Below are 24526 nucleotides of genomic sequence, written 5' to 3' on the forward strand. Positions count from 1 at the left end.
CTGGTGTTGCTCCAGACGGTAGTAATGTAGCTGCCTGTGTTTGCTTTCTGATAAGTGCACTTGGGCTGCCTTGATAGTAGGCGGTGGAAATGAGTGACCATGACTTGGCTCTCTGCCACTTGGGCAAGGAGTTGGACCTGTTCAAGTTCCCGAGATTCACATTACGCTTGGTCTTCCACTTTAGGAAAGGAGCAGGAGGAAAATCGGAGTTCCCAGTGATAACAGAGTAAATCATACAAAGAACCAGAAAAGCATTCGTGGCCTTCATAGAAAAGTTAGAAACCCTAGAGCTGTAAAAAGAACGGAAACCTCGTAATCCCACATCGCTATTAGATTTTGGTTATGCATTTTGCACATTTTTTTTCTATTTAACAAAAATAATTGTGTATGTACTTGACTATATTTTGGCCTGCCATTTTCACTAAATAATATGTCCTGGATATCTTTCCATTGATGTATTTTTATTCTGCCACAGCATTTAAAATGAATTTACAGTCATTTATTTTATGAAAGCATCACCACTTAAGTATCTAACCCAGGTTCTCTATTGTTAAAGATTTCAGTGGTTTCCAGTTTTTCACATGTAAGTATATAAACAGTGTTTGAGGTGGCAAACATCCTTAGAACTCACATTTTACGGACAGCCTCATTTATTTCCCTAAGAATAATAATTAGGCATGGAAATCGTTATTGGGTTAAGGTATACAAAGTGTCCAGGTGTTTGAAATCTATTTCAGAACTATTCTCAGGAAAATTGCACCAATTCACACTTTCTAGCTTCCCAGGGGAACTGTGAAAGTGAAACTTTTGTCTCATCCTCACCAGCTATAGATGCCATTATTTTTAAAAATATCACTGATGGTTGTAGGTGAAAGAATACATTTGGGCCTCCTGGAAACCAGATTCTTTGCAAAACGTTTCATGGAAATAAGATCTGTGAGCTTTAGAGTCATGTTCCCTTAACTGATGCCAGCTCTTCCCTCTGGCAGTAAGCAGAGGACTGCCATCTTTTGTACCCTGACATAACTTTTAATACCACTCCTTCCACTATTGGAAGAGAGTCTGACTTTTATCACTAGCAGTGACTCCCTGACCCGGCACTCATTGATAGCTGACCTTTATTGAGCACGTGCTGTGAGCCAGGCATCAAGTGAAGGATTTTCCATGCATTTTCCCATTTATTTTTGTGTGTGTATGTATGTATGTATCCATCTGTCGTCACCCTAGGCTAGAGTGCAGTGGCAGGATCATAGCTCATCGTAGCCTCAAACTCCTGGTCTCAAGTGATCCTCCTGCCTCAGTCTTCTGAGTAGCTGGAATCACAGGCACCTGCCACCACACCTGGCTAATTTTTTCATTTTTTGTAGAGATGCAGTCTCCTTTTGCTCGGGCTGATCTTGAACTACTGATTTCAAGCAATCCTCCCACCTCGGCCTCTCACCTTAGTCTGTAATCCTTGGCTAGGACTCTAGGCATAGACATGAGCCACCATGCCTGGCCCATTATCCCTTTTAATCTTACAACAAACTCAGAAGGAAGGCACTATGACACCCTGTCCCACACTACACTTGACATCCATTTAAAAAAGAAAAAACTGAGGTTTAGAGAAGCTAGTAATTTGCCCAGAATTATATAGCTAAGTGGTGTTTAAATCATTCGCATCCTTGAAACTGCCAGGTTAATTCCATGCTGTGGGAAGAGGGATTTTGTGGGCTAAGCAGGCAGGATCCGGCTGAGTAGAGGAAAGCGAGGGCTTTGTCTGTAAGTCACCTATCAGGAACCTCTGTCATTCAGTCGACCACGTGGTGCCTGAGCCCGAGTCCAGCCTGACCGAGGCCTATGAGAAGTGGCGAGAGTGGGCCGATGGGAAGAGCTGCTGTGACTATGCCTTGCACGTGGACATCACCCACTGGAACGACAGTGTGAAGCAGGAAGTGCAGAACCTCATCAAGGACAAAGGTGAGCCGGAACACACCCGCCCCTCCCCCGGCTTCTCTTTGCCTGTTCTTCCAGCACCAGCCACTCATTTGTGTCCCTTTCCCTTGCTTGGATCCTGGAACCTCGAGCCTAAGTCCTGAGTGTAGGGATACCACAATGTTCCAGACACTTTATATGCAGTCTTACTCCTCACAGGATCCCTGCGAGACAGGGATTGTTACTCTTGTCTCCACTTTGCAGATGGAGAAACTCAGGCTCAGAATAAGTAACCCAAGATCTCAGAGGTGGTAAGCAGTGGATCTGTCTGAAGCCTATGTTCTTTTTTTTTTTTTTGAGACAGAGCCTCAGCTGTCCCCCTGGGTAGAGTGCTGTAGCATCACAGCTCACAGCAACCTCCAACTCCTGGGCTCAAGCGAGTCTCCTGCCTCAAGTAGGTGTGGTCCCCAAGTAGCTGGGACCACAGGCGCCCACCACAACGCCCGGCTATTTTTTAGGTGCAGCTGTCATTGTTGTTTGGTGGGCCCAGGCTGGATTTGAACCCGCCACCTTAGGTGTATGTGGCTGGCGCCTTAGCCACTTGAGCCACAGGCACCGAGCCTGAAGCCTGTGTTCTTTACCTCCATGTATTACTGCCAATTTTTCAGTAAAGGAAACTGAAGTTAGAAAGGTATAACTTAGTTTACATAGGCCACCTGAGTAGTCAATATGACAAATATGACATTAGGGACTTTTTTTTTTTTTTTTTTTTTTTGAGCAGAGTCTCACTGTGTGCCCTGGGCAGAGTGCTTACGGGAACCTCAAACTCTTGGGCTCAACTGATCCTCTTGCCTCAGCCTCCAAGTAGCTGGGACTACAGGCGCCTGTCACAACTTGGGGCTAGTTTTTTTATTTTTAGTAGAGAAAGGGTCTAGCTTTTGCTCAGGCTGGTCTTGAATTCCTGAGCTCGGGTGATCCACCTGCCTCAGCCTCCCCGAGTGCTAGAATTATAGATATGAGCCACCACACCTGGCCAAGATTAGGGATTTTTAACCCCTATCATTTGTACTCCAGTGATCAAACCATTACTATAACATAACAATGGCATCCTCAGGAAAGGTTAAGACATTCCTAGGAGCAAGGGAATGCAGGTACCTAGGCTAGGAGCTTAGGTGCACGGGTGTCCTCTCAGTGAGCACGTGATTGTTCCATTGTCTCAGATTCTGTTGTTCTCTGCTTCTGTTTTGATCACCAGATATTTCACCTGCACCGTATTTGCCCATGTATGTGTAATGTGCTCAGCCTAATAAGGTGGCCTGGGGACCTAGGGAAGTGTGAATAATGGCCTCTGCTGAGTTTCCAAGGCAGAAGGAAGCAGGCTCACGAAGTGAAACAGTAAACACTACGAGATGCAAGAACTGTTATCCAATGAGTAGTTTAGACACATTGGCTAGGAGTTCAATGGAAGAGAGTGCTCCTGGAATTGGAGGAGAAAGGATGACCCCTCAGAGGATGATTTTTTCTTTCCATCTCCCTCCTTATCCCTCAAGCCCCTTCCATGCCTTGGGAATGCAGAATGTGAGATGAACCTCCTCTTTTTTAGTATTTTTATTTCCTTTTACACTGGACATCTCAGCTAGAGTACAAAATTGAATGGCTTTAACACCCGCTTGCCTCTCAAATGGCATGGGTCATTATACAGATGATGAGGAGATTTTTGGGACGGTAGTGCTGGGGAAAAGTGCCCTGAGTTGAACCACTCTGGGCAGGGAAGTTCTCAGATTACAAACCCACTTTTGGCCTGGAACACTGTGGGCTGAGATGGCCCTAATGGTTAGAGACCAAAATTATCCTTCTTTCCTTAACATGATTCTCTGTTCCTTAGTCCCTATTTCTGTAAATCACTACATTAATACTTTATTTGGGGTGCAATTTAAATAGTCCTTTTCCTCTAACTCTTATGACTTTAGTTAGAGGTCTAAGCACAAGGTGACACTTGCCTTCTGCCCATTAGTGCTGCTGGTTCCCTGAGGACTGAGCCTGAGTCTTAGTCCCCTGTGCACAGACCCAGTGCAGAACAGGCATTCATCCAACTGTAAGGTACACCGATCCCAGGAAACCTATTCATGGAGACCAAATATGCACCAGGCCTGAGACAAGAGTCTGAGTTACCTCCTTAAGTGTTCATGACCACCTTGTGAAGTAGGATATTGTAATTTTTCCATTTAGAAATCAAAGCCCAGAGATGTTAAGTATCCTAAACTCACTGAAGTAGCATGTGGTGGATTCACAGGCGTAACCACCCCCGCATGGGAACACCATTGTTGTTGTAGAATGATCCTCAGTGATGTCTATTGCTTCGAGCAGTAATGAGTTTGTGGACCTCCTGGGCTGGGGGATGCTGGAAGGGGAGGTGAGAAGGAGGTGCAGAAGAAGAGCCATTTTGCTATGCCACCTCCTAGGAATTATTGATTTTATTGGGTGGGGGTAGGCATAGTAAAGTGCTTTGGGAGAGTAAGAAACGTCTTTAAGCTGGACAGGAGCCTGGGTAATGTGCTTGGGCCCCATGAGTGATGGAAGTGGGAGCAACAGTGACGGGTGATTGTGATCATGTTGTCTTTCTTTTATTCTCCCTCCCTTCCCTACCACAGGGGTTAACTCCTTCATGGTTTACATGGCCTACAAGGACTTGTATCAAGTGTCCAACACAGAGGTAACAACCCATTTGCTGTGTGGTTTGGGGTATCTGGAGGGGTCTTCCATTGTTGTTGATGACCTTGGCCCTTGTAACGTGAGTCACTGTGGTCACCGTGGGAGACTGCTGGTCCAGAGGGCTTCTTGAAGCCCTTGCAGTTCATGCTACATTTTAAATACTGTAACAGGCAGTGTGCCCATGGCAAGACAGACAGGGAGCTAGAATTTCCACTGCTAGCAACTTTCTTAAAAGGGGAAGAAGGGAGTGGCACCTGTGGCTCAGTGAGTAGGGTGCCGGCCCCATATACTGAGGGCGGTGGGTTCGAACCTGGCCCCAGCCAAACTGCAACAAAAAATAGCTGGGTGTTGTGGCAGGCGCCTGTAGTCCCAGCTACTCAGGAGGCTGAGGCAAGAGAATCGCCTAAGCCCAAGAGCTGGAGTGAGCTGTGATGCTACGGCACTCTACCAAAAGCGACAAAGTGAGACTCTGTCTCTTAAAAAAAAAAAGAGGGGGGGTGGAAGGAAGAGGGAAGGCATGCCTGAATCTCCATCTACTGCTCAGCTTCAAACCCCTCATAAGCTCACTGTAAGGTTCTCCACCTTGCAGGATCTGAAGGGCTGTTGCTGTTTGGAGTAACTGTATCAGCTTGCCTCTGACTCTCACCTAAGAAATTCCTGCCATGTGTTTGTTTTAGACAAAGGTTAAGTTTTCAGGGGAAATACAAAAAATCAATTCCTATGCCTCCTGGTTAGGAGGTAAAGTTAAATCTACCTTGAAAAGTGAAGGGATAAAGTTTCAGCTTTCATGTCAGCTTCTGGCCAGGCTGTAGTAGAGGACTTGCTGAGGATTCTGAAGCTCCTCCTTCTCAGCTCAGTCAGAAAATAATTCCATTAAAAATGGGTATCAGAGGCACAGGAGAGGGTTTGGTAATACTTTGTTATGTATTTGTCCTGTCTGCCTGAGAGACAGGGTATATCAGAGTTGCCTAGAATTTATTTGGATTAGCACTTTTCTTTGATTGTGCATATTTTAGTCTATATATTCCATCTGAGTCACTTATTTCCTCTGGTTTATTGCATTTGTTTTAGCTTTGGTCCTTGTAATTGTGTGAGGTTGCTAAACGTGGCTTGCAAAGGTGACACAGACATTTATTTATATTTTAGCTCTACGAGATCTTTACCTGCTTAGGAGAGCTGGGGGCCATTGCTCAAGTTCATGCTGAGAATGGAGATATCATTGCCCAGGTAACATTGTGCAGCTCCCCGGAGTATGCTCTCTGCACAGACTGGGGTCTGCATCTGATTTCTTCCCTCATTTCTTCAGTGTTCCTTAAGCTGTCAGTGTGTGTAAGGCCCTGTCATAAAGACCCTGCTAAAGATAGGAGCTATCTTTAGGTCTAAAGAACCTCACAGTCTGGGAAGAAAAGAGGGGAGCAGGTAAGTAAGCTGGGAGAAGGAAAACAAAAAGAGACAGGGCAATTCTTGGAAAATCAGAAAAGGCGTCCTGGAAAAAGGGGTTTTCAAATCGGGCCATTTAGTGGGATGGTATTACTGATTCTTTTCTTAAATGTGTTAAAGCTATGTGATGTTCTGTGTCCTAAAGAAAACCTAAGGCAGCATTTCTCAGAAGCTAGACATCACACCCAGCTCTGTGGAACCCACAGGCCTAGCTAATAAAGGATTTAGATACCTTGGGGATCAGAGGTCCCACTGGTTTCCTAGAAATCGTATTGAGAAACTCAAGGAAAGAGTGATGAAAGTGAGGGCCCAAAGGCCCAAATTGATCGTTTATAAGGAAGCAGAAAGCAGTTCTCTCTCCATTTCCTGGGCTGCTTAATGGAATAGACGAACAGATGTGTCTTGGGAAGGGTTTTGTTTATCTCAGAAACGTTCAACACTGGTCTCTGCTGGGAGGATACAGCCATAAAAGAAGAATGAGTTTTCTTAGTCCATTTGATAACACTAACAACAAGCGCCATTATTCATTCTTTCAAAGACTATTTCCTGAGCACTTTGTGCCAGGCACTAGCCTGTTGAGGTGAGCCAAAGCAGATGTATTCCAGAGCTCCCAGATGCTTGCTCTGTGCTTCATTTTAGAAGTTCGCCCAGGACTTGGTCAATGTGGTCAGGAGGGGCATGAAAACAATGTACATGCCCAGCCACATCACATTCGTGTTTTCTCATTTAATCCTCTCCCAACCCTTTAAAGATGCCATCGACTTCCCTGTTTTGTAAATGAGAACGTTGAGGCTCAGAAGGATTAGGTCACTAGCCCAAGGCTCCCAGCAAATATAATAATAGAGGAACCAAATTTGGCCCCTAAGGTGATGTGCCTCAGTGGACATCTTTGCCCAGAAATAGTGTATCGTGGTTCCTTATTTCCCAAGCCCAGCCACAGGCTCCCCAGTGAGACAGCAGCACCCCATCAGTGCAGGGCTCCAGCTGTGGTGATTTCAAACTCTGGATGTTGTCTGGCTGGTGGAGAAGGTGAGCTAAGTGTGCAGTTTCTTCTCACTGTGACCAAGGAGGCTGATTAGTCAGGCCTCTCTGACAGTACCTTCACCCACATCCCCTTCCCATACCCAGAGATAATGAACTCATTATCCCACTGGTTTCCTAGAAATACAGAGGGTCCAAATCCCTTGCTCTCATGGGAGGCACCCTGGTGGTGTTAGAATTGCCTTCTTCCCCCTTGCGTAAGTTTTCAGGGAGGGCAGCAGCCAGAGGTCTTGGCCCTGCCTTCAGCTGCCCTGGAAACCGACCCCCCTGCTGCTTCATTCTAGACCCTGCAGGGGCAATGAACTTCAACTCAAAACCCCTTTCCTCTTGGGGTTCCTCAGCACACAAGTTTCTCTGATCTCCCACCTCCCCCAACCCTCATACTTTCTTTACCTTGGGAAGATCTGCTCTCAGTCAGGAAAAGAATAAGGGCATTTTTCCATTTGGATGAGTTTCTTGTGTGTGTTTATTATTAAATTCAGCTTGAGCTAAAAGATTTTATCACATTGTCTAAACGAAGGCAGCTGCTGTCTCGGAGTTTCTTGTTGCACTTAGGCAAAAGTGACTAAAGAGAGAGAATAAATCCTTCTCTTTGGGTACAAACAAGGGCAGCTTTCAAAGATTTCAAGTTGATGAGACAGTCTGAGAGTCCATAATCTTTAGTCATACATTTAATAATTATCTGTTGAGCACCTCTACTATGTGCTATGTCTTAGGGAAGTTGAAAAATACAGGGTCTCTTTCTTCATGAAGCAAGCTGCACTTGTGCCATGACCCAAACCATGATGGAATTGTAGCTGTCCCGAGTGCCACAAAGTGCTCACTGCTGCCCCCACCCCCACATAAGGTGGCATAGTGGGGCTTTACATGCCATTCGTAACAGCTATAGGGACACCATGGCTTTAAAATAGGTCTTCCCAACATGAACAGTGTATTAACGTCACCAGGTTTTCTTAATTCCAGAGATTCTGATTCAGTACGTCAGTGGTACAGTTTAGGCAAGTGTACTGTGAAAATGTCACTTGGTGATTTGAATGTGTTTGGAAACCCACTGCTTGAGCTAACTTCATCCTGTGCATTATCCTGGCACACTTGAACAAGACAGAATTGGAAGTGTCATGTGTATAAGACCGAAGGTATTTTAGTTGGCGACCTTAACACTTGAGTGACCTGAGGCAGTTTAGAGTGGGAACTCACTAGGGTTTGGAAGAAATGGAATTCAGTTCAAGTTTCAAAAAGTGAGAGGGTGAGAATGAAAAGTAGGGGGGCTATGCTGAAAACTTCAACCTCTGACTTTTTCTTATTCTGTGGAGCTGGAGATAGTCATTGTTTATATAGGTATATTTTCCTTCCTACTCTTTTAGAAATTTGTTTTCAGAACAAAACCCAAAAGGTTCTTCTTTTCTAGGTGGCAAGAATCCTTTCCTTTCAGAACACCTCCTAGTTTCAAAGTGAGACAAGGCTTTGTTCTGTTCACCGTCTCACCTGCATCTCCCATATTACACACATACTCCCGGGCCACTGGGCCAGCCTTGCCAGTGCTGAGGTTCACGGTAATTTGAGAGTGAAAGCCAGGAAATCTGCAGAGAGGGATTGGATTGGATTTCTGCCAATTCCAATTAGTGCATATTTATGTTCACCACCCAGCCACCTGCTTCTTCCAGAAAGCTGCCCAGAACCGGAGGAGTTTAGCTATCAGCCACAAGGGACAGGGATTTCTGTCCACAACTTGGTTAGGTAGAATTTGATCAAAACAACACCTTAGGTAATGCTATTTACAAACATTCTTTGTCTGGTTAAATTCTGAGTCCATCCATTTAAGCCAAAGATTTAATAAAATTCTCCAAGATATTTATTATAATATAGATTGCTAGGATGGGGCCATAAATCTGTATTACTACAGATCAACTCAGGTGATGCTGATGTAAGTGGTGGGCAGCCCACACGTTAGGAAACACAGCACTAAACCCTATGTTCCATGAGGTCAGGGACCCCATTGCTTTAATTTGAGTGCTAACCCCAGAGCCTAGCATGAAGCAGATACTCAGTACATTTTGCAGAATGAATGAGTTTAAAGTGCATGCGTGAATAAAGAAATGAGTTATACAAATATACTTTCAGAAGTAGCTGGGTCTGAGAGAGATGAAGACTAAGCACCTGGTGTGATTTTTGAAGAGTAATGTAGACAAAAAATGTGTAGCCTAACAAACTATCTTCCTTTTTCATAAAAGCAACCCACCCTTAATTGCTCTTCTCCACCTTTTTGTTAAAACTACCCTATATTGCAACTCCAGATATAGAATTAATCCATTTGTCTAACATATGGCATTTTTATTCTTTTCTTTCCCTTGAGTACATCTTTAGATCAAAACATGCTAGTATAATTTTTCCAAGTCTCTGTTGAGCTTATCTAAGGACTGTTTCTATTCTTTTCTCATTCTAGGAGCAAACCCGGATGTTGGAAATGGGGATAACTGGCCCAGAAGGCCATGTACTGAGCAGACCAGAGGAGGTAGGTTGCAGGGGTGTAGGTGGAGAGTGGGTAGGGAGAGAGAGGCAGGAGCAGTGAGGACGCAGTTCTTCACAGCAGCTTCTGAGGGCCTCCTCTCTTCACAGTTCCCATGGCCTTGCTATGACCTGCTGCTCATTCTCCATCTGGAGTCTTAGTCTTTGGCCAACTATCCTGAGCCATGTGCACACGCAACACAGGAATGCACATTGCTGAAAGGTGGTGAGAACCTCACTACACCAGATAGCAGAATTGGGACATTTCTTTGAAAGACCTCTTCTGACTGACCCTAGCTCAAGAGCCCTGAGAAAATCAGAAAGGAATGTAAGGGAGATGCTCACTTCTGTCCCCTAATCTCTCTAAAGATAACACAAATTAGCGTCCTTCACAGCTATTCAGTGGGAGTGTTACATTTCTAATCAGTGTGAATCTTGGAGACCTTTCCACTTACTCCTTTCTTTCCTTTTTTGTTTTTTATTGTTGGGGATTCATTGAGGATACAAATAACTGGGTTACATTGATTGCATTTGTTAGATAAAGAACCTCTTATAATTGTGTCCCTCCTCCAAAAGGTGCACCACATGCGGTGACCTCCCCACCCCTTCCCTCCTTCTCTTGTTCTTCTCTCCCTATCCCTCACCCCCCACACCATGTATTAGGTCCTTAATTGTCTTCATATCAGAATTGAGTACATAGGATTCTTGCTTCTCCATTCTTACGATGCTTTACTAAGAAGAATGTGTTCCACTTCCATCCAGGTTAATTAATACAAAAGATATAAAGTCTCCATCTTTTTTAGTGGCTGAATAGTATTCCATGGTATACGTATACCACAGCTTGTTAATCCCTTCATGGGTTGGTGGGCATTTAGGCTGTTTTCCACATTTTGGCACTTGTAAATTGAGCTCCAATAAACAAGTCTAGTGCACGTGTCCTTATGGTAAAAGGATTGTTTTATAATTTTGTGATTGGGGATCCAGTCACACACAGCATTCCTAAAAAGTCTGTCTATTTAATGATACCAGATTCCTTCTATGACATGCTTCGACTTAGTACTGTGCTAATTACATGCATATCTCAGTTATCCTGGCTGGCACATGGATAGTTGACATTGTTGTGCAGGTAAAGAAACTGAAGCTTAGAGAAGTTAAGCCACTGGCCCACCACTTTGAAAGACTGGAAGATTGTTTACCCAGTGTGAACAGGACAGGATGATCAACACCGTTAGTCGAACTTTTCTTAAATGCTGGTCACTGTAAGGATGTGCTGGCAAGACGGATTTCCAGCAGCAGCCAGGGGATTTCAGAGCAAAGTCTATTTTTGTTCCTTGGTTTGTTTTTTCAACCTCCTCTTAACCATACCACCCCACCCTCCTCCCTGTTCCTGTCTCCTTTTTAGTAAAAAAGCCTCTCAGCCACAAGCCTCTATAGCCCTGGAAGTCCTTTTGGGTGAAGTTGGAGGGTGATGTAACCTTCCAAAGATAGTCATGTTGTCAAAGTGCTTAGAAACCTGCAGTGTGGGGGGTGGAGGGGGATCAAAGGGACCAGGACAGAGGTCCCAGGGGAGGACCTGAAGTGGTCAGCATGGGTGTGAAGGGAGAGGAGTGAGCACAGGAGCAGCTGGCCGCTGTCCAGTGCAGAGCATACCACATACCCTCGCAAGTGATGCTGTTCAGAGAGCTGGGACTGAGGCACAGAGATGGCTGTTCCAGAGTACAGAGGTCTCGGTACTTCAGGATGGTGTCTGCTTGAGCTCCAGGGCTTTGTCCTCATGGAACAGAGTGCAGCTTAGGGTATGCCAGGTCGGCTGACCGAGGCTTAGAGTCTGTCTTCTGAACCACACCCTCGTGAGCAGAAACTAGTTTACATTTGTACAACCATTGGACATCTGCAAGCTATTTTAGGTATTTATTAAAGTGTTGGGCTCTATAGACTAACCCAAATCAAAAGAAACTGTTGCCAATTAAATGGAAAAATGCTAGTGTCTCTGCTCTGGGAACAGAGGGTCTGAACTGATTGGAAACTGTGATCAACAGTAAGACCTAGAGCCTCCTTTCAAGGAATACCTTCCTTGTCCCAGAAACGGGCTAATTGCTTTACCAGGATTAACTCAGTTAATCCTCATAGCAGCCTGAGGTGTTAGGTCCTATTCTTAGCCCTACTTTACAGACAAGAGGTCGTGTAATGTGCCTGAGGTCACCCAGCTTGTAAATGCTGGAAGCGGGACTCAGACTCAGGACATCTGAGAGAGCCTGAGCTCTCAGACCCTGCTTTGTTAATAAAATAAGGGACAACTTCTTATTTAATAAATGTAACTGGTTAGTTAGCATATTTGAAAACATGAATTCTTTATTTGGGTGGGATGACAGGATCAAAGAAGTCTTTGTGTTGAGAAGTCTGGGAATTATTTTTTAGAAGAAATGCCTCCGAGAATTAATCCTTTGCTGACTGTCTATTGCCTCAAGAAAGGACTTGGAGAACCTGATGCCTAAATGCCTAAACTGGTTATTTTAGGCATAAAGCATTGTGATTGTGCTTTCTGAATCTGCCCTGAGAAGACTGGGGAGCAAAGGCCTCCACCAAGATGTAGCCTTGGTCGTAACCATAGGGAGAGGAGACTATAGGTTCAGGAAAAACTTCCCTAACATTGAGTAGATTCTCTGGTCCTGGCATTGCTCTCAGACAGCTGTACTTTTCTGTCTCCAGTTTACTGGTGAGGCATGGAGGTGCAGCGGGGCTAAGGTGAGGCAGCTAGGAAGTGGCAGAGCTGAAATGAGGATCCAAGCTGTCTGATCCTAGATCTTCCTCAGTCCCCTGCAGCGCTGCAGTCTCCTGGTTTGTGGAGGAGGAGGAGGAGTAGCAAGTTTGAGACGCTCATGTTGACTCCTGGGGCCTTTTTATTTTTTTTTTTTTTTGCAGCTGGAAGCTGAGGCTGTGTTCCGTGCCATCACCATTGCCAGCCAAACCAATTGTCCTCTCTACATCACGAAGGTCATGAGTAAGAGTGCGGCTGACCTCATCTCGCAAGCCAGGAAAAAAGGTGACTTGTGCGCCGAAGATCTCAGCACCCCTCTGTACTATGTGGCTCCTTCCTTCTCTGTTGCCCTAAACTCTGCCTGCTTTGCTCACCGTAGGAAGGTCCTCTCATCATCCTAGGTAGATGGAAAGATCCTGGGGTTTCTCTCCCATGGCACAGAAGTAAGCTGAGGCTCAAGGTTGGATGATTTGCCCAAGGTGTCATAACTTGACCAGAACTTCTTAGTTTTGGTGCCTCTTTCCTGCCTCCTTTTGACATGATCAGAGCTTTACACATGGACATATTCATTAGGGTTATGTCAGGTGCAGAAGTCAGAGATCCAGCCTCAGCTGGCTTAAACATACCGAAGTACATGATTGGCTGTCGGTGGTTCAGGCACGGGGAGAGGGATGGGCTTTGACAGTGGCATTGGGGCTCTCTGAGTCTTACTGCTTTCTTGGCTATCTTTCCTCTCTGTTGGCTTCACGTTTAATATGAACAGTGATATGAACAGATGCCAGAAGGTGCCAGGTGTCCTCCCTTTTTGTGGAGGAAACAGTGGGGAAGCAGAATAGCTCTTTCCCAACAGCTCATGCAGCAGTCCCCAGGAGCACTGGGAGCATCCTGCCTTGGGTTACATGCTCATCCCTGAACCCATCGCTGCCTTGGGATGGCGTAATCTAGATAGGACCGAGGATAGAATACAGGGACAGAGTCGTTCCCCCTGAGCCACACAGACTAGCACAAGTTATTTTAAAGAAGGAGTGGCATGGATCTCCAAAGCACATCTGTTACGGCCAGTGTGACATGGGTCTGTCTCCTCTGCCTTCTGACATTTCTGCTACTTTTCTCCACTGCTGTTAACTTGGGCTTTTTTTGCTTGACTTGTGCTTAAAATGTATTCTTTTCTGTTTTTGGTTTTTGTCCTCAGTAGGGAGGTTGGATAAATGATCAGAGTGTGGTTGAGAAACTGGAGACGTAGGGGGTCTGTGTTGAGTTGTGAGCAGGGATGTACCAGGCTGGTTACATGATCACCAACTCTGCATGCCACTAGCCATTCTGGTAGTAAAAAAGACCCAAGACGAGTGATTCATCTACCAAACCAGTCTGTAAAGCTCCACGTGTGAGTGACCAGGACAGCTAAAAATAGTTCCAGCTAACACCAACGGCTGAGTGTTCAGCTGGCTGGCCTTCTAGCCAAGTGCAGCCCTTTCCTTCTAGGATGATAATCTTCTGAATTGTCCAGACAATCTCTCTAGCTACAAATTCTGGGACATCTTGACTTTATACCATGGTTACAGTAAGCCTGCTGTTTTCTCTGTGTTTTTAACTGTCTCAACTGGCACAGCTTGGTTGTTCACTGGGTATAAGTAATTGGGTGAGAACCAGGAAAGCAGCACATTCTTGAAGAAAGGCAAAATAAAAAAAAACCAAAGTGAATACGGACTCCCACCCACCACACATACCTATGCTCATGGCTACCCACTACCCTCTCATGCCTTCTGCTGAGGGACCCATTCTCAGGAAACCTGGGGACCCCTAGTTTTAGTAATATCTTGGTCTTATTTTGAACTTCAGGGAGAAAAATGCCTCACCCTCAGCCTATTGGCTCATGATTCTCTGGCAAGGAGAACTAGCACAGCTGTGTCTCCAGAGTGGAAGGGAAGCATTATTTCAGTGATGAAAAACTGGCTGCTGAGATTGAAGCCAGTAAACAACTCATGGACTGTCATTCCCAGGGAAAGAATCCACAGCATTCCAAGGAGGAAGACAAAGCATGGCAGTGTTTGCTTTTCCTTCCCTACTAGGATATTGTTTAAATCTCAAAGTGTTTAATCACCAATCAGCAGGACTCCTCAACAGTACAGCTGCTCAGAATTAATACACTAGAACCCCCATAGATGGCCAGCTCTCTCCACGGACCATCCCCTTATGTTGATCAGTTTTCATAGCCTGGACATGAACTACATCTACCCAATACAAGATCCTTACATTGACCACCTCAGTATGTTAGCCAATTTGTTACAGTCCCTTGGGTGGTAAATTTACACAAGTTTTACTAGATTAGGGAGCTATAATTTAATGAGGACTGGCTATGTCCCCAGGTCTAAGATAAATACTTCAGTTTTTTCACTATGTAGAATTTTCAAAGAACTCTGAGGAATAGGCATTATCATTACCCTTTTAAATTTTTTTAATTCATTACATTTTTTGGTTTTTTGAGACAGTCTTCCTCTGTCATCTGGGCTAGAGTGCAACGGCATCAGCAGAGCTCACAGCAACCTCAAACTCCTGGGCTCGAGCAATCCTCCTGCTTCAACCTCCCAAGTAGCTGTGACTACAGGTGCCCGCCACCTTGCCTGGCTAATTTTTCTATTTTCACTAGAGATGAGGTCTTGCTGTTGCTCAAGCTGGTCTTGAAATCCTGGCCTCAAGTGATCCTCTCGCCTTGGCCTCCCAACATATTGGGATTAAAGGCATGAGCTACCGAGCCTGGCCATTGCCCTTTTTCAGATTAAAAAAAAATTGAATCACAACTTGTCCAGGAGCTCTAGCTGGGAGAGCTAGTATTCAAATCTAGATTTAATTACAGTTTTTGCTTATTCTCTTTTTCCATGCTAAAGATAGTCCAGAGGAAGAGTTCTACTTTTAAGGTTATATTTCTCTAAGTAGTAGTTGAGTGCTCGTTGTGGCTTTAATTTCTTCACTTCTTTGTGGTCCTGTGTGCTTTAGTTTGATAAGTATTTTTGGAGAGCCCTGGAAATTCTCATAGTTATGTGTGGATCTGTTTTACTGCCACTCCAAAAAGCAGGGCTGTCATATGGTCAGTCATTGGCCATTGCATCCTTCTTTTGCCCCTGGCAGACACTACCAGTCAGTCATGATTCTTTTCTCATCAGATGAAAAGGATTATTAGAACTTTTCCCTAGGCTGGGTGTGGTGGCTCACACCTATATTCCTAGCACTCACTCTGGGAGGCTGAAGTGGGTGGATTGCCTGAGCTCAGGAGTTCAAGAAAAGCCTGAGCAAAAGCAAGAACCCGTCTCTACTAAAAATAGAAAAACTATTTGGGGATTGTGATAGACACCTGCAATCCAGCTACTCAGGAGCCCGAGACAAGGAGATTGTCTAAGCCTTAAAGTTTGAGGTTGCTATGAGCTAGGAGGCCATGGCACTCTACCCAGGTCATAGAGTGAGACTCTGTCCCCCCCACCAAAAAAAGAATTCTTCCCTACGCAGAATTCTAGATAACTATTATTAGTTGATTGGGGTTGAAATAAGGCAAAACCTATTTATAATCTTGACCATACAGGGTGACCTCATGGGGAACTTTGACTATGGAAGATGGGGGACCAAAGTTAAAGAAGCTCAGGGCTATAAAGGCAGCGTGGCTGAAGATTCTGGCATAGAGAAACTTGGTATCAACTATCTTTCTATGAGACAGTGTTTGCCTTCTCTCTCATTAGCTCTATTTCTTCTTTTATTTTTTTATTTTTTTTTTTTTTTGTAAAGACCAAATCTTGCTTTGTTGCTCAGGCTAGTCTTGGACTCCTGGCCTCAAGCAACCCTTCTACCTTGGCCTCCCAAAGTGTTAGGATTACAGCCACCACCCCTGACTTTATCCATTCTTCTTGAAGAAGCTTAACAAAAACTTATATCAGCATTATTTTTCAATATTCTTCCCTTCTCCATGGTTTGGGCAGTTTAGCCTCAGAGTCTTGATACAAAATTTGACGTGGATTAGGATGTATTTCTTGCTTTATTTAGGGAGGAACAAACAATAAAAAAGAAAATCATAAGAATCTCTGATCCACAGGCAGAGATTTTACTTTGTAAAAAAGCGTAATGGGAAGATCTAGAATTCCCAGTGATGGGGGCCCATTCGAGGGGTTTGGGATTGTACAATGGGAAGGAGTAGGCGGTGGAGAAGTCAGTGCTGATGGAGCATCTACTGTGTGCCAGACCCTTCACATACGACAAAACCTCATTTTCATAAGTCTGAGAAGTAGATGTCATCTTGTTTCATTAATTCTAGGATATGTCTATTTCACATTTAATATTCTAAAATTAGGATGAACCTTAAAATCAATGTATTTATTTTATTTTTTGCCTCAAATTTTAATTTGCCTCAAATCGTCACTTGATGCTGCATCTTATAATTAATGGCTTCTTCCAATCAAAGGACTACAAAATTGTTCACATTTAGCAGATAGAAAAGCAGAAGCTCAGAAAAGGGAGAAATAAGGACTTGAACCCAGATCTGTCTGGCTCCAAAGCACAGCCTGGTAGGCTTAGGAGCTATAATTAAACATGCCAGCCCCAGGGCAGCACATACTCTGTGCGAACTTCTTGCCTATTTCCTTCCCCCTTCCAGGAAACGTGGTCTTTGGTGAGCCCATAACTGCCAGCCTTGGCATAGATGGAACCCATTACTGGAGCAAGAACTGGGCCAAGGCAGCTGCATTTGTGACATCCCCACCTCTGAGTCCTGACCCGACCACTCCAGACTACATCAACTCCCTGCTGGCCAGGTTGGTGCAGGAAGGCAGAGCACAGGTGTTGTGTAGAAGCATCTTGAGACCAGCTGGGTGGGGACTGGAGCAGTTCCATCCGTCAGCTCAACTGGAGTCTGCAGTGGGAAAAGCACAGAGAATTCTCCAGTCTTGAGCACAGAAAACAGGCTCTTCCCCATCACACGTTAAGCAAAAACACTACAATAACCCTATCACGTGTTAAGCAAAAATACTACAGTAATAGTAAGAATGATAATAGCCACTTCTTTATGTGCGAAGCTCTGTGGTGAGACTACGTGCTTATTCCCATTTGTTCCTCAGAATAACTTGATGGGTGAGTCACTTGCCACCATTTTGTAGATGAAGCAACTGAGGATCAGAGAGTTCAAATAGCTGATCATGATGACACAATCAAAATGACAAGGACAAGGTCGGGCACATTCAGGCTCTCATGGAGATGGAGCATAGCATGATGGTTGCCAGAGTCTGGAAGGGTAGAGAGACCCGTGGGGCATAAAGCATTAACCCCCAGGGGTTAGTGGGTGGAAAACACATTTAGATAGGGTGAATAGGAATTAGTATTCATAGCACAATAGATTGACTGTAGTTAACAGTAATTTATTGTATGTTTTAGAAATGACTAATGGAGTAGGATTAGATGTTCCTAATAGATGATAAATGCTTGAGGAGCTGGATTCCCCCAATTACCCAAATTTGGTCACTGCGTATTCCATGCCAGTATCAAAACATCACATGTATCCCATACATATATACAGGTATTATGTACCCTTAGTAATTAAAAACAAAAAGAAAAACATGAATAAATGAAAATTATAGGGAACCTCATTTGTCGTCACCCTCTATGGATACATGGGATCATATCATCGCTCCTTGGAGCCCTTTTTTGTTTTGCGACAAAAGAGATGATCTGATCCCACACCCCTCACTTTCCAGATCAGCTAACTGAGCCCAGGGAAGGAAGAAACCCATATTAAGTTCACACAGCTAGTAAGAGATAGAGGAGGGGTTCTGAACTCAAGTAGTCAGAGTCCAAACCCTCACAGTGGACGCTCGATTCTGAGCCCCTGAAGAGCCCCAGCCATTTCTCCTGTTCACGTGGGGCTTTTCCCCTTTGCCAGTGGGGACCTACAGCTGTCTGGAAGTGCCCACTGCACCTTCAGCACTGCCCAGAAAGCAATTGGGAAGGACAACTTCACAGCCATTCCCGAGGGCACCAACGGTGTGGAAGAGAGAATGTCTGTCATCTGGGACAAGGCTGTGGTAAGTCACCTAGGTCATGGGAGGGTGGCCAGGGCCAGACCAGAGCCTCTTGCCACAAACCAAGCTGGTGATGCCGCCTCCATGCCACTCCAGGGGGTGCCAGGAAACCTCAGGCCTGCTGAGATATCTCTGGATCCAGGTGGCCCAGGTGGTTTGAGAATTTTTTCCTAGAGTGATGAATCATGAGGTCTAGGATGGAGGGGATCCCCTCATCTAGATTGTTAAGGACTAGGAACCATACCTATAACTCTGTTATCTGATTGTTTTAATTGATGTGTACTTAAAATAGTGAATCAATTCTTTTCTTTTTTTTTTCTTTTTTTTTTTTTTCACAGAGTCTCACTGTGACTTGGTAGAGTGCTATAGCATCACAGCTCCCAAGTAGTTGGGATGACAGGCACCCACCATAATGCCTGACTATTTTTTTGTTGCAGTTGTCATTGTTGTTTAGCTGGTCTGGGCCAGGTTCGAACCACCAGCTCCGGTGTATGTGGCCTGCGCCCTAACCACTGAGCTACGGGCGCCAAGCCTGAATCAGTTCTCTTTGTTTTGAGTGTCTCATGACTTCTCTTGAAAGGGCAGAATATAACCCTTTGACGTGATAAGCAATGAGTCTGTGCCTAAAGTCATCTGCTTATCATGGTTGCCCTGTAGTGAGGCCATGTGGTCATCCAGACTGTGCAAATGATTATCTATCAATGTCTTCTTGCCAGGTGGCCTGATTTTATTTTCCTTGCTCACATCACAAGGGAGGGCTAACAAAAGAAAGAGCCATGCAGAGACTCTCCCGGAGATATTAGTAAAGTTAATACTTAACCATTATTAAGTTGATTACTCTCTTATGTTTTATTTTAAAAACAGTAAAGACATTCTTCTGAAAGCCACATAGAATGTCTGTGAACTAATGCCTCATTTATTTACACGGTGTAATCTACCAAGTTTCTCTTCTTGGTTCCCAGGAAGCTCACATGAAAGAAAACAAAAATATCTCACAATTTCACAACCCAGGGAAAGCACTGTTATCATCTGGCTGAGTTCTTTCTTATTTATTCTATGTACATGGAAATAGAAACGCATATCTAATGGGTGGGATCATAATCACATTTGTTTTCACTGTGAATCTTCTATAATCCTTTTGAGAATTAGGCAGGGCATCGCTTCTCTCTCAGCCTTTTGGCTAAGATGAAGTGTAAAATTAGGAAGGGCAAATAAGTAAATGTATATACATAGCCATTAAACAGTGTGTTCTTCAGGACTAGTAACTTCTATGTTAACTGTGCGTTTGACCATTTTGCCTGAGTGGTCAGGCCAGCCCAGCTGATTTCCAAGGTTGCTAGATGAGGTTCTGGGCTCACCACCGCAAAGGCTCCCCTTTGTATTTCGGGGCCTTTGTGGTCATCTTCCTCTAAGCTCAGAAGTCCTGCATTAATATATGTAATTTAGATAGATACATAGCTATAGATACAGATATAATTTCTTGTATTTCAATAGGCCACAGGGAAAATGGATGAGAACCAGTTTGTGGCTGTGACAAGCACAAATGCTGCCAAGATCTTCAACCTGTATCCCCGCAAGGGCAGAATATCTGTGGGTTCTGACAGCGACCTGGTCATCTGGGATCCAGATGCTGTGAAGATCGTCTCTGCCAAGAACCACCAGTCTGTAAGGCTTGTCCTCCTGGAAGTGGAGTGGAATGAATAGAGAATGCACGGAAGGAACTTGGCCAGGAGAAATGTGTTTATGTGGTATACCAGGGTAGTCAGACTAGGACCAGTTGTGACAACAGTCCATCCCCAAATCTCAGTGGCTTAAAACCTCAACTGTGATTCTCACTGCTGCTTCTCAAGGCAAGGGGTCAGCAGAGGGGCTCTGCCCATCCTAATCTCTCAGGCACAGAGGCTGGTAGAGGTTCCCTGTCCAGCCTCTCCACGCTTGCTTCTGTGATTATTATGGCAGGGAGCGGGGCATGGTGAATGGTGCGCCAGTCTAAAAGCTTCCCCCCCGGAAGTGGCATCTGTCACTTCCTCTCACATCGCACTGTTCAAAGCAGCCCCATGGCTGTACCTAACTTCAAGAATGCAGGAAACACAATGTTACCTTCTGCTTGGAAGGAGAAGGAATGGGAAACAACTGGTAAACAGCATGGATGACTTCCTCATAAGCAGTTTCAAGTGGAAGATCATAATTACAGCCCAAGATCTAACAAAAATAGGCTTAATACTTATTAGTAAAAGTAGTATTTTTAAAGCACTTATGTTTCAGGCAGTATGCTTTTAATTCACTGAATCTTCATCACAATCTTCTGCAGGTGGGTGCTATTGTTATCTCTGTTTTATAGATGGAGGTACAGAGAAATTAAATAATTTAAGCATTCAAACCCAGGCAACGTGACTAAAACTGATGCTTTTAGCCTCTCTGCAGTAATGCCTCTCACTTGTCGAGTAACTGAAGGAGGCAGTGAGAAAGGTCATTTTTGGTGCTACTGTCCTTGGTGTAGACATCGTGTCATGTCACATTATTTAATCTCAAGCTGGTAGGAACCTAAAGGCTACATAACCCCTCTACCTACTCACTCAATATAAGGCTGCCACATACAGCATCCCTGGTAGTTATCCACCTTCTCTAGGACACTTCTAGTGACAAAAACTAACTCCCACGTGAAGGCCTTAATAAAGACTGGACACTTCTTTTTGCTAGAAAGTTCAGTCTCTACTTAGCGAGCATCTGTCCTTTGGTGCCTTATGCCACTGAAAGCTTGCAGACACCTGCTGAGCTTTTCCTGGCTTACCTGGCAAATCAGCCTCTAGCGACACTAAGGGCAGGGTTCCAAACACAGAAGGTAACCACATTCCTCTTTCTCCCCTTTCTGTACCCCTGCCCTGGCTTTGCCCCCTCACCCCGTTTCCAGGCTGCCGAGTATAACATCTTTGAAGGGATGGAGCTGCGTGGGGCTCCTCTGGTTGTCATCTGCCAGGGCAAGATCATGCTGGAAGACGGCAACCTGCACGTGACCCAGGGGGCCGGCCGCTTCATCCCCTGCAGCCCCTTCTCCGACCACGTCTACAAGCGTATTAAAGCCCGGAGGAAGGTATGACATAGGGGAGCCCAGAGCTGGGGCAAGGGCTTTGTGTCCCATTTAGGCTCAGGGACATGAGATGGGTGGGATGGGGGTGGGGAACTGTGTTCTCTAGACCCTCACAAAGAAACTGACAATTTTGTCCCTAAGAACAACTGCCCAGACATATTGTACTATTAAGGGTGAAGTTGAAAACTTTGGCCAAAGAAAGCTTTTTCTTTCCCCCAAATGATTTCCCCCACATTTTTATAGTGCTTTTATTTAAGATAATTTAAAATATGAATAATTTAAAATAAAGCCAGTATTTTATTTTAAATAAGTTACTCCTAAAAGCCTAAGATGAGGACCAGGAGTCCATACCCACTCATCCTTGTCCCATACCGTCCAGTGTGGCTCTCCTGGGACACGCACAACTTGTAGCTACTGTGGTTCAGATAAAATCTTGTGTTTTTATATATGTACCTACCTCTCTCTATAACACACACGTGTGTGTGTATATGTATATAAAACAAGGTAGTTCTAGTTGATTTAGAGGGGGAGGCCCAGAACTAACTCTCCATCTTTTCTCTCCTCTCCTCACCAGTCTCCAGGTCACCTTTATATATCTGTGCTGTGCTCCACAAAGCAAGGCTAGACCAGCCCTGGGATTGTGGAATTTAGCCCCACACTCCAGTTTGGGCCTAATAGAGAAGAGGGTGAAACTCACACCTTCTGAGTATCAACTCTGTTTCTATTACTGTGTCTTAGATTCTGCACCCAAAGAAATGTTGAGGGTCTGGAGTTAGTTGGTTTGGGGAGTACAGATGCAGTCATCTCCCCCCCAGAACCATTAGCATCTGCAGATCTGATGAGCTTTGCGTCTGTGCTCGCCCCTGCATCACTAACAGAGCAGGCTCCGTGGCAGGACTTCCAGGGACCCTGACTATGATGATCTATCCTGTGGGGCCGGGCGCACCTGGCAGAAAAGAAATGGGCGAAGGTTGTGTGCTGGCCAGCTGCTGCTGCCTTGGGTGGTCTTGCAGTGTTTCTCTTAAGGGTCTTAATATAGACCCCCAAGCCCCTTTGCTGGAGGTATCATGTTTCCTTTAACCATAAACTCCAATGCCTGGCACAAGGCCTAGCAGAGCATGGCCCATTGATACTGCTGGCTGGCTCCACAGTCCCAGGGCAAGTTCACAGCCAGAGGTCAGTGGGTCAGACCATAGGCAACTCATTTCCAGGACTGCCCACCCTGATCTGTGCTAAAGAGTGTGAGAGTGGAGCCCCCATGTGACCCGTCCTGCCAGTTAAGGCCTCATCTCAGACTGCTACCCATACAGTGTTGCCCGCTGTATGCTGTTCTCCTTGTAACCGTTTCCCCCTTGTGTTCTCTGCATGTCCCTCTGCTGGTGGTGCTGTACTCAACACCACTCCTCTGCATCCCCCTGGTCTGCCCCATCCCATAGCCCACAAAGGACCCATGACAGAGTCCTTTGATCCTTTTGATCGAAGCTCATCTATTTAGAGGGGCCCTCCCTGACCACCTCCACTGTCACCCTATCACAACACACCCCCTTCATTTATTTTGTACTACATCTCTCATTATTATTATTACTATTATTTCATGGCTCCTACTACACATACTTTATTTACTGATGTATTTTTGCTACTTAGAACAGACCCTAAGTTGTTGAGTGAACGAATGAATGAATGGTGACTCACTCTTCTCTGGCTGCAGATGGCAGACCTGCATGCCGTCCCGAGGGGCATGTATGATGGACCTGTGTTTGACCTGACCACCACCCCTAAAGGGGGAACCCCCGCAGGCTCAGCCCGGGGTTCTCCTACTCGGCCGAACCCGCCTGTGAGGAATCTCCATCAGTCCGGATTTAGCCTGTCGGGTGAGTGCTGTAAGCTGCAAAGAAAGGAGAGGGTCTGGGGAAGATCAGTTCTCTGAGGCTTGAGGGTGATACTGAGAGCTCAGCCCAGTGCTGGCGTTGTTTAGAGAGGTTAGAGGGCAAGAGGAAGGCTTGCTAAATTAGCAGTAGGTCCTGGTGAGATAATAAGAGAAGGCACAGTTTGGCTAAAAATCAGGTTTGAATGGTGACAAATTCTGCTTGGAGATCACACATGCATGAAGAGTGGGATGGGGGACTAATTTCCATTGTGACCTCATAGTAATTTTGTACATTAACCTATGAGAACTATGCAATTATCTTGTATTTTCTTGACCCAGGTTAAAAGATAACTCAGATTATTTTTAGGTTCAAATTGCAGTAGTTTCTTCTAACCTAGGATTTCGTTATTATAGTCTCCCGTCCCTAGTAATAATGCTGACAATTGCTACCATTAATTGAACAGTTACCATGTGTCAGCTATGTCCTTAATCTTATTTTTTCAGAATTCTCTGATACAAATACAAAGTAATGATCCAGTTGTTCCATAACCAGTAGTCTTAAGACAGGGAAAAGTAAATGTAGATTTGCGTCCCTGTAATGAACAGTTCAAATGTGACGGATGAGAATGAGAAAGGAAAGATAGATTTAATGGAAAGATGTATTTACCGGGAAATCAAAGCAGATGTGGAAAAGGAGTAAGGAATGGGAGAAACAGGAAAACAGGGAGAAAGAGGGAAAAGGGGACATGGGAGAAAAAAGACAAAAGAAAAGAGCTGAAAGTTTGAGGTATCTTTGCCAGAGGTCACGTTTTGCAAGCCCCAGCAATTTTTGTCAGGGTTTTTGCCATATTTTTTAATTGTTGTTGCTCCCTGGCTTCCTTAATTCTTAAGCTTTTGAGGGTTCCTTTCTGAATGGATGCACACACACTGATGTTTCCTTCCTTTTGTGCTGTACTCAGAGGGACTCCACTATAACGACTTTAAATTGTCAGGCCCTGTGCAAGTTACCTAACTTCTCGGAGCTTCAGTAATCTCTTTAGTAAAACAGGGGCAGTAGAGTTCCTCTCAAACCAGGGTGGGGAGGATTACATTTGATACTCTGTTAAGTGCTTAAAACATTGTCTGCCACAGTGAATCTAAGCAGTTAT

The 24526-nt window shown here is 44.8% G+C and overlaps 1 protein-coding gene across 2 annotated transcripts in view; it reads left to right on the forward strand.

The window, feature by feature from the left end:
* DPYSL3 (dihydropyrimidinase like 3) overlaps positions 1 to 24526 on the forward strand; it is a 123997-nt gene that overhangs the window by 98443 nt on the left and 1028 nt on the right. For both annotated transcript variants that reach the window (XM_003782064.3, XM_003782065.2), the window contains exons 4-13: positions 1795 to 1959; positions 4566 to 4627; positions 5773 to 5853; positions 9551 to 9619; positions 12535 to 12655; positions 17007 to 17163; positions 18285 to 18426; positions 19918 to 20088; positions 21335 to 21514; positions 23220 to 23382. In XM_003782064.3, coding sequence (XP_003782112.1) covers positions 1795 to 1959; positions 4566 to 4627; positions 5773 to 5853; positions 9551 to 9619; positions 12535 to 12655; positions 17007 to 17163; positions 18285 to 18426; positions 19918 to 20088; positions 21335 to 21514; positions 23220 to 23382 — 1311 coding nt within the window. The remainder of the gene's footprint in view (positions 1 to 1794; positions 1960 to 4565; positions 4628 to 5772; positions 5854 to 9550; positions 9620 to 12534; positions 12656 to 17006; positions 17164 to 18284; positions 18427 to 19917; positions 20089 to 21334; positions 21515 to 23219; positions 23383 to 24526) is intronic.

This window comes from Otolemur garnettii, unplaced genomic scaffold, assembly GCF_000181295.1.
Source record: "Otolemur garnettii isolate 467f Iridium unplaced genomic scaffold, OtoGar3 scaffold00003, whole genome shotgun sequence".
Lineage (NCBI taxonomy): Eukaryota > Metazoa > Chordata > Mammalia > Primates > Galagidae > Otolemur > Otolemur garnettii.